Source organism: Trachemys scripta, chromosome 24, assembly GCF_013100865.1.
Source record: "Trachemys scripta elegans isolate TJP31775 chromosome 24, CAS_Tse_1.0, whole genome shotgun sequence".
Lineage (NCBI taxonomy): Eukaryota > Metazoa > Chordata > Testudines > Emydidae > Trachemys > Trachemys scripta.
Window position 1 is genome coordinate 8,021,169 of NC_048321.1, and position 13,733 is coordinate 8,034,901.

General features: G+C 50.8%; 1 protein-coding gene across 1 annotated transcript in view; it reads right to left on the bottom strand.

Annotated features, from left to right (window-relative positions):
- Positions 1–13,733, bottom strand: part of VPS45 (vacuolar protein sorting 45 homolog) — a 49,686-nt gene that overhangs the window by 22,034 nt on the left and 13,919 nt on the right. Inside the window, exons 11-13 of the mRNA XM_034756430.1 lie at positions 8,130–8,288; positions 6,860–6,967; positions 6,226–6,347 (exon numbers count right to left, since the gene is read on the bottom strand). Coding sequence (XP_034612321.1) covers positions 6,226–6,347; positions 6,860–6,967; positions 8,130–8,288 — 389 coding nt within the window. The remainder of the gene's footprint in view (positions 1–6,225; positions 6,348–6,859; positions 6,968–8,129; positions 8,289–13,733) is intronic.

The following is a 13,733-nucleotide window of genomic DNA, read 5'->3' on the forward strand; positions in this document are numbered from 1 at the left end:
CCTTTGGCGCACGTACCATAGGTTGCCTACCCCTGGCCTAAGGGATTTACGTCCCCAAATCTCCAACTACCTCCCTTTGGCTCCTTCAGAACGCCCAGCCTGAAACTCGGCATCCCAGCATGCTCCAGGTTTGCTTAGTCACCGCACAGTCACCCTTGTTTCCAAGGCTCCACGCACCACCACCATACAGTGCTTTGAGATCCGCAGATCCCGGGAGGTACAGTAGCCCCAGGCAGGCAACGAGCCTGCCCTAGCAGTCAGGGCTACGTTACTGTGCAGGAAGTTGATCCCAATGCACGAGGCCGAGAACGCACACTATCAGCCTAGCGGCTCCGGCACGGCAGGGCACTGCATTCGCTGGAGGGAGCAGCGGGGGGCTTACTGCCCAGATGAAGCCCCAGACAGAGGGGTCCGGCATTGGCTGTTCTTGTCCCTGGGTCCAGAGACAATCAGATCTTGGCCGCTTCCAAACAGATTTTTTTTTAAAAAATCACCCCAGCAAAGGAGGTACCCAGAATGCATATGAACGTATCAACGCAGCTCATCCTGACATTACTCCTCCGCCCACGCTACCCGTGCAGTAGCTGCAGTGACAGCACTAGCGGTCTTACAAATACATCGGGGAGGTCTAGTCATACTTAACATCATGGCCCAGAAGAGGCAGATCAGAGTCAGGCTGTTTAGCTCTGCAGTTGATACTAACTTGGGAGGAGAGGTGAGGACTGAATTACTTTGATGGTGTCAACCCCTCTACTGCTCCCCCTTCTCTATCGCAACGAACCTAAGCTGATTGAATACCTGGCCCAACCCCCACCTACCTATCATCTCTCATTTGCTATGGTGCCGGCCTCCACTGCCCACTTGTTAAATTTTCACACAAGCAAGGAGGGCGCTCCCCCTAAACATCTGCCTTCAAATCCCTCCTTCTACAACCTCTCTGCCCTGGGGCCTGCTAAAACCTTCACAACATTCAGCTGCTGGTGTGCTGAGACCGCTGCCTATTGTCACAGACTAAGATTGTCTCATTGGTTAGTTGTACTCCCCGGTCTGTGGGTCTCCACCCATTTGTGGAGAAGAAAGGACCTTACCCATTCTATGGAATCCTGGTCAGACCAGGTTTCCAAACATGGGGATATTCTTATTCTGAACAGGGCAAATCCTCATTTGAGTGGAGTCCAGGTCACAGAAGCCACCGCAACTGGCACCCCATAGCCCCGCTCTAGCTAACACAGTAAGCTGAACAGCTGCACAGCAAAGCCATTGTCAGACAAAAGTGTGGCAGAATCGAGCCTGACAAGCATTTTAAGAGGAAAGATGGTCTTGTGGGTAAGCTGCTGGGCTGGGACATGTGGGATCGCAGCCCTGCTACAGATGCTCTCTGACCTTGGGCAAGTCACTTCATCTCTCTGACTCAGCTCCCCACCTGTAAAACAGGGATAATCATCCTTCCTTTCTCCCACCCTGTGTGTCTTGTCTATTTAGACTGAGAGCCCTTTGGGGAACAGACCGTCTCGGACTATATGCACGTACAGCGTTTAACACAATGGGGCCCTGATCTCAGCTGAAGCGTCTATGAGCTACTGTAATACAAACAATGAGCTTTTGGAGAGCTGTAGCTAGCATGACTCAAGCAGTAGTGTCGATGGGCCTGCATTTGTATGGCAAATAGGAGGAGAATGACATTTAAACAGCAGGAGGAGGAGAGCTGGAAGCGAAAGATTCAGTGGAATCGCTTGGAACCCTGCTCGATGCTTTACAGAGATTCCCCTCCCCCCTTTGCTGCTAATTTGGACCAGAAGCTTCTCCTCCCCCACAAGAGCATAATATTTATTACGGAAAGACTCGTCCACTCACACGGAGAGGCCTTTAGAAATTCTTCGCCGTTCAAGCGGTTGCCTCCCTTTGATGGTGAAATCCAAAGCGTTTCATCCTGCCCTTTAGCTGAACTCGCGTCAATCACTGTAACGCCGTTCGCTGAAACCACAAGCGGCAACACAGTCTAGTCCCGTTTGCCCTGGGCTGGGTTTCACGGGATTCCCTGACATGTATTATCAATGTTGTCAAGTTTATAATAAGTTTAAGGTGGCTCCTCTCTCAGTTCCTTTGGAACGTTTCAGGATAGATTTTAAGGCCTGATTAATTTTCCATCAGTCTATCTAAGGTACGTCTGTGGCCCCCATGATCCTGGAACCTAAGTACCTCACAATCTAAGATATTTATCCTCTATGGGAGAGCTGGACTGCGATCCCCGTGGTACAGACAGAGTGAGCTGTGTTTATAATTCCTGCACTAGCTCTGATTGAGTGCATGGGCCGCCGGGGCTCGCCGCTCAAGCACATCGCTAGGTTCTCGGATGAGACTGGACTTGGGGTGGCTAGCTTGTCCCGCCACCCCACCGACACGTCTATTTTCAGTGCGCTAACTTGATCAGAGCTAGCATGCTTATGTCTCCTTGGGCCGGGAATCATCCCCAGCTTGAAGTGTAGACGTACCCTCAGCGACTTGCCCCAGGTCAGACAGGAGCAGAGAACTGAATGCAGGTCTCCTGAGTCCCAGGCTAGTAGCATAACCACCGGGCCATCTGTACATTGAGCCCTGGATTTCCAGTGCCCCAGCACCTTAAACTCACTGGGGTACGTTCTTCCCCATCAGTGCCTGCAGCCAGACCATCCAGTGCTCTGAGCCAGCCTCATGAGGCAAGGTGGGCCTGGAACCGGAGATCGGTGCATGAATCTCCAGGGGGTGCTCCGCCCCGAGCCAGTGCTGCTGAACCTCATGCCACAGTGGCACTGGGGGAAAAATACACTGCCACCCTCTGACCTCATCTTGCATTTCTGCTGCCTTCATCCCCATCCTGGGACAATCAGATGCCTTTCCCTTTCCAGCAGCCCCTCCCACAAGCCCCAAAATCCACTGCTGGATTTTTCAAGGAGCATCTGGCATGAGGCAGAGATTTCCTGGCACGTAGACAAACAATTCATCTCTGGTGCCCATAATTCTTTTCTCACTCAGAAATAAAGTGGTTAATGGCCCTGGCTGTCGGGCTGGAATCTGGACGCCTTTCCGGTCTCAAATATGTTTTCACTTGTATCAGCTGGATCGCGACGCCCTATGGTGGGGCTAAGGAAGGAAGCGAAAGCCGTGCAGGGTGTACCTCCTAGAGCCAGAGAAATTAATGAGCACGTCCTTCCCTCCCACTGAACCTCGGTCCCGAAGTCTGCGTCCCTTCTGCTCTAAAGCAGTGTGCAGTTTTAATTTAACCCAGCCTGCCCTGCAACAGCCACCCAATTTGTTGAAAAAGTATTAGCTCGCAAAATGTGGCAGCTGCTGATAAAAGCTGGCAGGATCCAGCGTGTGAGGGGAGTGATGATCGTTGCAACGCTCTGCCCAGAGGGCAGCTGAGCGCTTCACTGTGCCAACCCACCGGAGCTCATCACCGGGGAGTGAACCTGGGGTATTCAGCATCAGAGGCAAAGGTGTCTACTATTGGAGCCAAAGGAATAACTCTAAGCTTGCAGCAATGGTAGGCTCGTATCCTCTAAGCAGATTGTTCATTAAAAGTGGCTTGAACACCCTGAACCAGTATATTATAGAAGCAGAAACTCTGACTTACAGATAACCCCTCCATGCCTTAGTTTCCCTACATAACTGGTCCAAGAGCTGGGAATAGAAACCAGGTCTCCAGCCTCCCAATCCTGTGGTTTAAGGCACAAGGCCATGACTTCCTCTCAGATGTCATTAAATCATTGGAACCTATACCTGCCTTTAATGGCCATATTGACAATGGACCAGCTCAGCCCTAAAAGGGCAGACGCATTCTTTTTCTGTTAGGACTACTAGCCAGCTTACTAGCCACACTGGGCAAGGTCAGATTCTCACCAGAAATAACCACCACCAGCTCAGGAGGGCGTTAGCCATTGGGCTCTTTTTGATTCTCTCCAAATAAGGCCCCGGTGCCTTGGAATGGGGTTAGAGCACACGGTGACTTCAGTAGATGAACACCCTGGAGGCGTGGGGCAGTGGTCTACGCATCTCATCCAGGCTCTCTAGAAGCACCTGAGTGCAGTACAGCCTAGGCACGTGGCCCTGCAAATACCAGGCTGACAAAGAACAGAGCAGGTCATTTCAAGCCTTCACCCTGCTCAGCCACTCCAGCAGGTCGGAGAGAAGCTGTGTGATCAAGAGAGCGCTCGAGACATTTCCCCGGCAGTTCCAAGGACTCTTGTTCTCTTCGTGCCAAGGCAGAGGAGGGCAGCCGGAGAGGGAGGGAGTGCAGCCGGGTTTGTCCGTCCATCTGTGTGTGTCACCAGTCTGTCCCCATGCCCCTTCACGACTGCACCATCCTGGGAAGAGCGGTACTAAATTCTAACTCTTCTAGCAAGCCTTGACTCCACTGGCCAGAGATCTGATCCATCAGTAGCCGCACAGAAAGCTGGAATAATCACACTTTACCCTTGCAATGCTAGCGGCTCTCAAGGGAGGCTCTCGAATATTGCAATGAAGCCTCACCACCACCTTGTGAGCTACGCCAGGCCTTATCCCCAGTCGACAGGCAGGGAAATCATAGACGATCAGGGTTGGAAGGGACCTCAGGACGTCAACTAGTCCAACCCCCTGCTCAAAGCAGGACCAACCCCAATGAAATCATCCCAGCCAAGGCTTTGTCAAGCCGGGCCTTAAAAACCTCTAAGGATGGAGATTCCACCACCTCCCTAGGGAACCCATTCCAGTGCTTCACCATGCTCCTAGTGAAATAGTGTTTCCTAATATCCGACCTAGACCTCCCCCACTGCAACTTGAGACCATTGCTCCTTGTTCTGTCATCTGCCACCACTGAGAACAGCCGAGCTCCATCCTCTTTGGAACCCCCCTTTGGGTAATTGAAGGCTGCTATCAAATCCCCTCCCCCCCAACTCTTCTCTTCTGCAGACCAAATAAGCCCAGTTCCCTCAGCCTCTCCTCATAAGCCACGTGCCCCAGCCCCCTAATCATTTTCGTTGCCCTCCACTGGACTCTCTCCAATTTGTCCACATCCCTTCTGTAGTGGGGGGCCCAAAACTGGACGCAATACTCCAGGTGTGGCCTCACCACTGCTGAATACGGGGGAATAATCACTTCCCTCGATCTGCTGGCAATGCTCCTACAATACAGCCCAATATGCCGTTGGCCTTCTTGGCAACGAGGGCACACTGCTGACTCATATCCAGCTTCTCGTCCACTGTAACCCCTAGGTCCTTTTCTGCAGAACTGCCACTTAGCCAGTCGGTCCCAGCCTGCAGCAGTGCATGGGATTCTTCTGTCCTAAGTGCAGGACTCTCCACTTGTCCTTGGTGAACCTCATCAGATTTCTTTTAGCCCAATCCTCCCATTTGTCTAGGTCACTCTGGACCCTATCCCTACCCTCCAGCCCCCAGCTTAGTGTCATCCGCGAACCTGCTGAGGATGCAATCCATCCCATCATCCAGATCATTAATGAAGATGTTGAACAAAACCAGCCCCAGAACCGACCCCTGGGGCACTCTGCTTGATACGGCTGCCAACTAGACATTGAACCGTTGATCACTACCCGTTGAGCCCGACGATCTAACCAGCTTTCTATCCACCTTATAGTCCATTCATCCACCCCATACTTCTTTAACTTGCTGGCAAGAATATTCTGGGAGACCGTATCAAAAGCTTTGCTAAAGTCAAGATATATCACGTCCACCGCTTTCCCCATATCCAGTTATCTCGTCATAGAAGGCAATCAGAGTGGTCAGGCATGACTTGCCCTTGGTCAAATTGAGACACCGAGATGTTAAGCGACTTGCCTATGATCAAACAGCAAACCAGTGGCAGAGCTGGGAAATAGAGATCAAGTTTCAGTTCCCTGCTTCGCCTCTAGAGAGCGCTGCTTTCTCAAAGCAACTGGAAGGAATCAAACTGACAAACAGGCGAATATTCTTAAAGCAGAGCTACAGGGCAATTCCATGCATGTGGCTGTCTGAAGGCAAAGGGAAAAATATGGGGGGACGATTTCCAGAAACGCTCAGCAATGGACTAACTCTGCTGTTATTACTTTTACCGTCGATAGGCCAAGACCAAGTGCTATGGAGTCCCCTCCACATCATATAGCGGTCATTAAACAAAACATCACGATGTTTCCTGAGCGTATGGACACGGGTATTAACGATCCCTTATTTACCCCAAAGGGGTTCTCCTGTCCCCAGCCCGCCCCCTCCGTACCTGTCCCGGAGCGTGCTGGGACCCAGGTAGGGGTACTGGCCATCCTTAAGTTTTCCTTTGATGAGCTGATCTAGAGTCTCGTGCAGGAAGGGCTGATGCTGCGTATACACGTTCTCAACGCCCTGCGATACAGAGGGAAAGTGCTTTGAATTCCGATGCCACAAGGCAGGAAGCGGAGAGAGTGGGCCAGCGAAACCACGATCCAGAACCAACAGCAGCCAACGGACGCAGCGATTGTTGGCCCAGACCAACTGCCTCGTGCCCTCGCAGTGCGCTGAGCACACAAATACTTCAACCTCTGGAAGCCAGGAAAGAAGGTGTACACCGGCCCCACCCCGCAACCTTAGCTCCATGCCCAGAGCTGGCAAGAGCCACTGGAGATTGCTTATTAAAGGGCAGCCCTGGCTGAAATATACACAAGCCGACTAAAGGTGCCACTGCCCCCTGGCATTGCCCTGTCATCGACCTGCATGCACTCCATCCGCCCTGCGCTGCGTTAGGGACAGCTCTCGAGCGGTGCTGGCTCTCATGCGACGGCCACACGGCAATGCTACGCGGAGCCCCTGGGGTCCCCTGCCTGCTCCCTGTCCTTGTCTGGGCTTTGCCAGGGACCACGTGGCAGAGCTCTTAATACCTTCAGTCCTTTGAGGAACTGCTTGGTGATGGCGACAGCATCCTTGGGGCTGAAGAGATCGCTGCCCCGGACCCGCTTCCCACCGTATTCCACAACCGCTGACACCAGCTGTCCAGAGAGAGAGTGGAGACCGGCGACCAATTAACATGGGGAACTAGCTTCAGGAAGGCTTATGGGGATTGAACATTGATGAAGGTGCTGAAGCGATGCCCAAGGAGCTAAAAGGGACTCCAGCTAGCCCCCACCCGACACACACCATGGAGAGGTGCAGGGAAGTGTCCCCCGTATGCTCCCAGCAACGTACCCCTGGCCCTACCTTGGTGGGGTGCCTTCAAAGGGGTAAGAAGGGAGTTTAATCTCCATGGTCTATTCAAGCCACAACTTCTCTGCCAAATGGGGACCCACCCCCAACCAAGCCTCTCTTGGTGTTGGGTCTGAGACCAGTAGAAATTACAAGCAGAACACCGCAGCAGAGAACCAAATAGGCCATGGGGCCAGAACTCCTAAGTGGGTTAGCAAATCCAGCCTACCCCCGTGAGAGTTCGTACAGCGCCTCGCACAGCGGAGCCCAGGCATGGATCAGGGCCCCAGGCACTACTGTAATAAATACGAACAGCAGGGATAGGGATTTTGAGTTGGGTTTGAATTGTTCGAAATGAGTGGTTTACTTGGGAGGTGGGAGTGGAGGGAGGACCTGGGACATGGACTTAGGAGGATGCCGCCAATCTATAGCTCCATTCTCACAGCGGCTCTCAAAGCGCTTTGCAGACGTCAACCAAGGCCGTTGGGGGCATTTCAAAAGGCAATACCAGGATTGTCCATCTAATTATAAGGCTCTCGTCACCCCAGCATCTGATCACCCATCTGAGCCAGGGGAAGAGTCGCCTCGGGCGGGGAGAAGTCAGCAGTATCCAGAGAGACGGGGACAAACTCCAGAAGCAGAGACGTTCTCCCAGGTCATTAACTGTGTATTTTATAGTAATGTCCAGACCAGGGCCCCGTTGTGCTAGGTGCTGTACAATGTGCGAGGCAGATACGGTGCCCGCCCCAGGAAAGCTCACAAGGAACACGAAGGATGGAGGAGAGGTACGCAGACAACATCCCATAGTAATTCAGATATTTGCTCCCACCCGGGGACAGATCCATTGACTCCAATGAAGCTATGACAATTTATACTAGCTGAGGATACACACACCCCCCCCCACGGTGTTTTCCTATCCGCTGCCTATTTAACCCATCCTTCCAGAACCACGACAACAGCTGCAGCTACCTTCCGATACTTCTCGGAAACCCCTTTGTTCTTGAGGTCCATCATCAGGCCGGGCAGACTGTTGCTGCTGTGTCGCTCATAGTGCAGGGCGTAGAGCATCACCAGCCGCGTGGCATCGAACTCGGTCACCTTGGGATTCTGCAGGAGCCGCCGCACGTTCTGCAATGATAGAAGGGGGTGCCCCGAACGCAGCATTCGAGGGCTGGGTTGGTTTTTTGGCCCTGCGCATTAGACCTGCATTTCTAGAGCAATTGGGTAAATCCCATCTCAAACCTGCTGCGTAGGGACAACAAAGCCGCGTGTGTAGAAGGCAAAGTCTCAGGCAATCTTTGGGCAGGAGGAAGCATGCAGAGGGGAGAGGAGGAGAAAGTGAGAGGGCATCAGAAGTACGTGATAGGAAGAGAAGAGAGGGAGGAAATGAAGCACTAAAGGAAAGATGGTTTTTGCACCAGAGGCAACAAAGATGTACTGCCATCCCGTTTCCAACATTACTTTCCCAGGCAATCCATCCCTTTAGCTGCTACAGGGACATGAAACTGCAAACAGAACGGGAGGTGTCCACTAGGGAGTCTGCCTATTAAGGGCTTGTCTACACTACAAAATGAAGTCAATCTAACTTACGTCAGCAGACGGTCGTGGCAGTAATGACATTGCCTGTGCGTGTGTGTGCGCACACTTTGCTCCTTGTGCCGGTGTTGCGCGGCCCCACCAGGAGCGCTAGTATTGATTGTACTGTCAGCATGGGGCATTGTGGGAAGGCTCCTGAAAGCCAGTAATAGTTGACGTAGGCAACACAGCAACTGCACTGACACTGCACTGTCCTGAGTACATCGACTGTGACTCCACGCCGCTTGTGGAGGTGGGATTATTAAATCACTGTCGCTGGGCAGTCACGTTGGCGGGAGTGAAATTGAAGTGCAGACACTTCCATAGTTTGGTTGATGTAAGATGCCTTGCGTCGTCCTAACTCCGTAGAGTAGGCCAGGCTAAAGATGTGGTCCACGTTATAAAAAGTTTCAGTACCCCTGCTGTACCCCACTAGCTCAGTGGCCCCCAAACTGTGGGGCATTCCCCCTACGGGGACACAGCAGGACCTGGGACAGCCCCCATGGGAGGGTGGGGCATGCCACCCAGCCCCGCTCTGCCCCCAGCTCTGCTCCGGCCCCACCCCTGGCCCTGCCCCAGCTCCAGCTCCAGCCTCAGGCCCCACTCCCGGCCACGACTGCAGCTCTGCTCCCAGCTGTGGTCCTGGCCCTGGCTCTGCTCCCAGACCCCAACCGTGGCTCCCCGGGGGCCCAGACAGATTCCATCATAGGTAAAAGGGGGGGACCATTGCATTAGCTGCCTGGGGGTTGAGATGGGCAATTATATTCTGTGCAAATTGGCCTTTGACCAGGATCTACCAGCCCAATGTTATTCCTTCCCATTACAAGAAACAGCGCCGTTACGTCTCTCCTCCGCCCCAACATACACCCCCCCAAATCAGTGTGCATTTGCTGTCGGACTCTGCAAAGTTGTACAGTCGAGATAACGGTGCAAACAGCGCAGCCAAGTTGGCAGAAGCTTAAGGGAGCATGGGGACGAATAAACCTCTTAACTCTCTCCTTTGTGCTGGATGCCAGAGAACAGGCGTTAAGGACTCAACGAGCCTGCAGTCCTCCTGTTAGGGGCTGATAGCTTCTGGAGGATCCTCCAGACACTACAAATCTGCCACAGATTCAAAAGAAAAGCCAGCCTGTGTCAGCTCAAAGGCACAGAAACGAAGGAGGCTCCATCTTTGTGATGAACTAGAGAACGTGGTCTCACCTCCTAAAGGGAAAGGCCAGACCTCCGAGTGTTCTAGCCCTTGCTAAGGCGCTATGGGATATCCCCCAGAACGCACTAGCGCAGACACAGTCAGGCAAAGCGGAAGCACAAATCTGGTTGAGTCGAATTGCAAACGGGTTCCCATCTTCGGACACAAATTGCTGTAACTGGATTAGGTGGCAGCCATGAAAACGTAGGAGGAAATCCTGGATCCACTGAAGTCAACAGCCAAACTGCGGTTCATGTCAATGGGCTTTCGCCCGCAGCATGGATCCTGCAGGGATGTTTGCTTGTGGATTTTGGATCCCTGGCTGGGTGCGTAGTGACAACGTCCATGTAAGAAAGCGGGCAGCAGATGAAACAGAAAAGCAATTGTCCACTCAGGAGAAAATGGGATTCAAAAGCTTCCAGGCAGTCGTCTCTTCAAAGACTCATGTACAATGTCACACTTACTAAGAGACCAGGACAGGAATAACCAAAACGTACCGTACTCCAGAGGCCTAGGGCGCAAGTGACATTATCCATTGCTGAAGTGACATTAGAGGGAGAACAATTCCTTCTTTCTTTGGTGCACTGGGTTATTCTTCATCGTTTCTGTGGCCTTTCCCCTACGCTACCAGTAGGAGACTGTGACAGAGAACAGCCTGGGGCAACGTAGCTAAAGATATACCGATCACAGACATTTCCACGTTAAAAAAAAAAAAAAAAAAGCCAACTGAATGGTTTGCATGTATTTATTTTCTGGCAGCTCCGCAAAGGTCCAGTCAGACACTGGCTGTACCATAATCTCCTTTAGCCAAGTGGCCGCAGCACACTCCAGGAGAGCTTGTGCAGTGGAAGTTGGAGCCATACTCCGAAAGGTTTCTCAGGTCTGCAGTTCATAATGCAGCTGCCCCATTGCTCGTAAAGGTGCATCTCGGTCCTGCCAGGATTAGGGCCAAGGGGGGATTCCATTAATGGTAGAACATTAAGAGGTGAGACCTATATTTTCACGAGTGGGCCTTGATTCCAAGTGCCACCTAGGCATAGATTTTTCAAAGGCGCCAAGAGCCTGCAGCTCCGGTTGGCTTCCATTGGAACTGCTCAGCCCTGGGATACAAATGGCTCTCTCCGTCTGAAGATGGGCATCCAAAACACTGAAGCATCCTTGATTAGAGGCTACTTAAAAAAAAAAAAAAAAAAAAAAAAAAAATCACAGCAGATCTTCCAAAGAGTGCATCTGTTGTCAGAAAACACGGCACGTTCTTTGTGTGCGCTCGGGCCCGAAGTTCTCAGTTACAATAAAGCCCGTTTACACCACTCTGAGTGCATCAAGGGTTCTTAGGGTGGGTGCACCTCACCCTTTGCACTCACCTTGAATCCCTTTCATACTATGTAAGTAAAACCCATTTATTCACGTTGGGATATTGGTGACATCATAGCAGAATTTTCAGAAGCTTTCTCAACCTGTTGCTGGCTTCAAAACACTTCCAGCGAGATCTGCCCGCACACCACCTATCCACCTCCTCGCTGGTCGTCCCACCACCATTCCTTCCATGCCAACTTTCTCGAGGTTATTTCTCTCCAATAATGCTTCTAACAAGCTTTCATCTTGTTCTGAGTCCAGAAGATATGCACAAGATACCACATCTCAAAGGTTTACATTTCTTCTTGCCAGCAGCATTAATTCCCTCATAATCCCTTCACACTGCCATGGCGGTATACATGGATTTTAGTGCAAGTCCTTGTCTACACACAAAACATTATGTCATTTTAACTGTAGCAGTATAGTTAAAACAGTATATTCCCCTAGCGGGGCCCAGTTACACCAATATAAATGTGCTTATACCAGTACAGCTTATTCTCACATGGGAATGAAAACCAGTTATCCTGCTATAAGGCATTTTTATTGTGGAGCTCTTTGCCAGAGGATGTTGTGAAGGCCAAGACACTAACAGGGTTCAAAAAAGAACTCGATACATTCATGGAGGACAGGTCCATCAATGGCTATTAGCCAGGATGGGCAGGGACAGTGTTCCTAGCCTCTGTTTGCCAGAAGCTGGGAATGGGCGACAGGGGATGGATCACTTGATGATCACCTGTTCTGTTCATTCCCTCTGGGGCACCTGGCATTGGCCACTGTGGGAAGACAGGATATTGGGCTAGATGGACCTTTAGTCTGATCCAGTATGGTTGCTATTATGTTCTTATACCTCTGTACCTGCATCCACAGTAAGGGCTGTGGCAGTATAACTCTCTTGAGGGGAGGAGGGGAAACAACTGTACACACACTTCTAACCAACGTAGTTACGCTGATACAAAAACTGTGTGTAGACAAGACAGAGGCGAGAACTGGGCTCTTAGCATCTGTGTTTTCCAGCCCCATCATTGCTACCTAACAAGTTCTTACTCCCATTTCCCCTGCAAGGGCTGATATGGCTACAAGAGAGGAAGATGGAGTCTCTTCTGCCTCCTCCATCACGGAGCGCATCACCAGTTAACAGGATTTATTTTGCATTTTTTGTTAGCACTACGTGCTAGGCACTTTGCAGAATCTCTGTTACTGCTGATGTGAGAGGCTGAAAGATGGCAGCAGGTGCATGTGGTGCTGGCAATGAGAATTCAAACACTGATTTATAAACAGCTTCTAGATCACGTTTGCTCCATGAGACAGCATAAGCCAAGGACTCCAAGGGGGTGTTTTAGCAAGTCCCTTTTATGGCTAAGACGCCACATTAGTACATCCTTATCAGAACACAGCAAATGAACACAAATCAACCAGATTCTCAGCTGGCATAAATCTGCATTGACTTCAACCGCATGATGCTGATTTATGCCAGCAACACGGCTATGCTGGGCTCTGTTCGTGCACATCCGAGGCTCTGGCCTACAGATTAGACTATCTGGACAGCTAATATCACATAACCACCCTCTTGGAGCACTGACCACCACAGATTAGAAAGAAATGCCTTTCAAATTCTTTGCAAATGCTGATCGCTAACGTAATACTTTCCTACTGTGGGACAGCATTCATCACACTATAGAGCTTTCCTTTTAGTGAAATCTCTTTTTGAAAGTCACATTTTCAGTACATAGACCGGCAGCGTTTTAAAAACGATAAATACGGAGTCTGTGGCTGCATTCTGTGTGTGTCATAACACAGTCACCCTCAGGAAAAAAACAAACCAGCAGCATTGTTTAGTCAACAGCCTCAACAGATCATTATTGACGTACTGTCAGATTCTGGGGCAGGTCATGGAATTATATGAGCCATCAAGGGGTCAGAGCATCAGTCTACACACTCAGCTGTCAAACAGAAGTCCCTTTTCAAGGCTTTCTGAGCCTTTTGCCAAAGAAATCCTTTATTTAAGCAGCTCCATCCTGTGTAAAAAACACCCAAACCCAAAATAAGGGCAGGGCTCACAGGCAAGGGCTTTTCCCAAACACAATCTGATCACAATTGGATTTCATGTTTTAGATGGTTGATTCTTTTCAGTTTCAAAGCTGTAGGGCCGGTTCATTCTTTCAGTGACATAGTCATAAATTACGAAGTTTGTTAATGCGATTTTACCAGTACTGTGTGTGCAGGGAAGAGTGGCAGAGACACACTAGCCCTATAGTTTTGCTCCATTTAGGCTGGTTTCAAATATAAAAAAGAGGAATTGGGATTTTACAACATCGAACAGGAATAAAAATACTTGGGATTTTTTTTGGTGAATGTTAATCATAGTAATGTAGAGCTGGAAGGAACCTCGAGAGGTCATCTAGTCCAGCTTCATGTGCTGAGGCAGGACCAAGTAAACCTAGACCGTCCCTGCA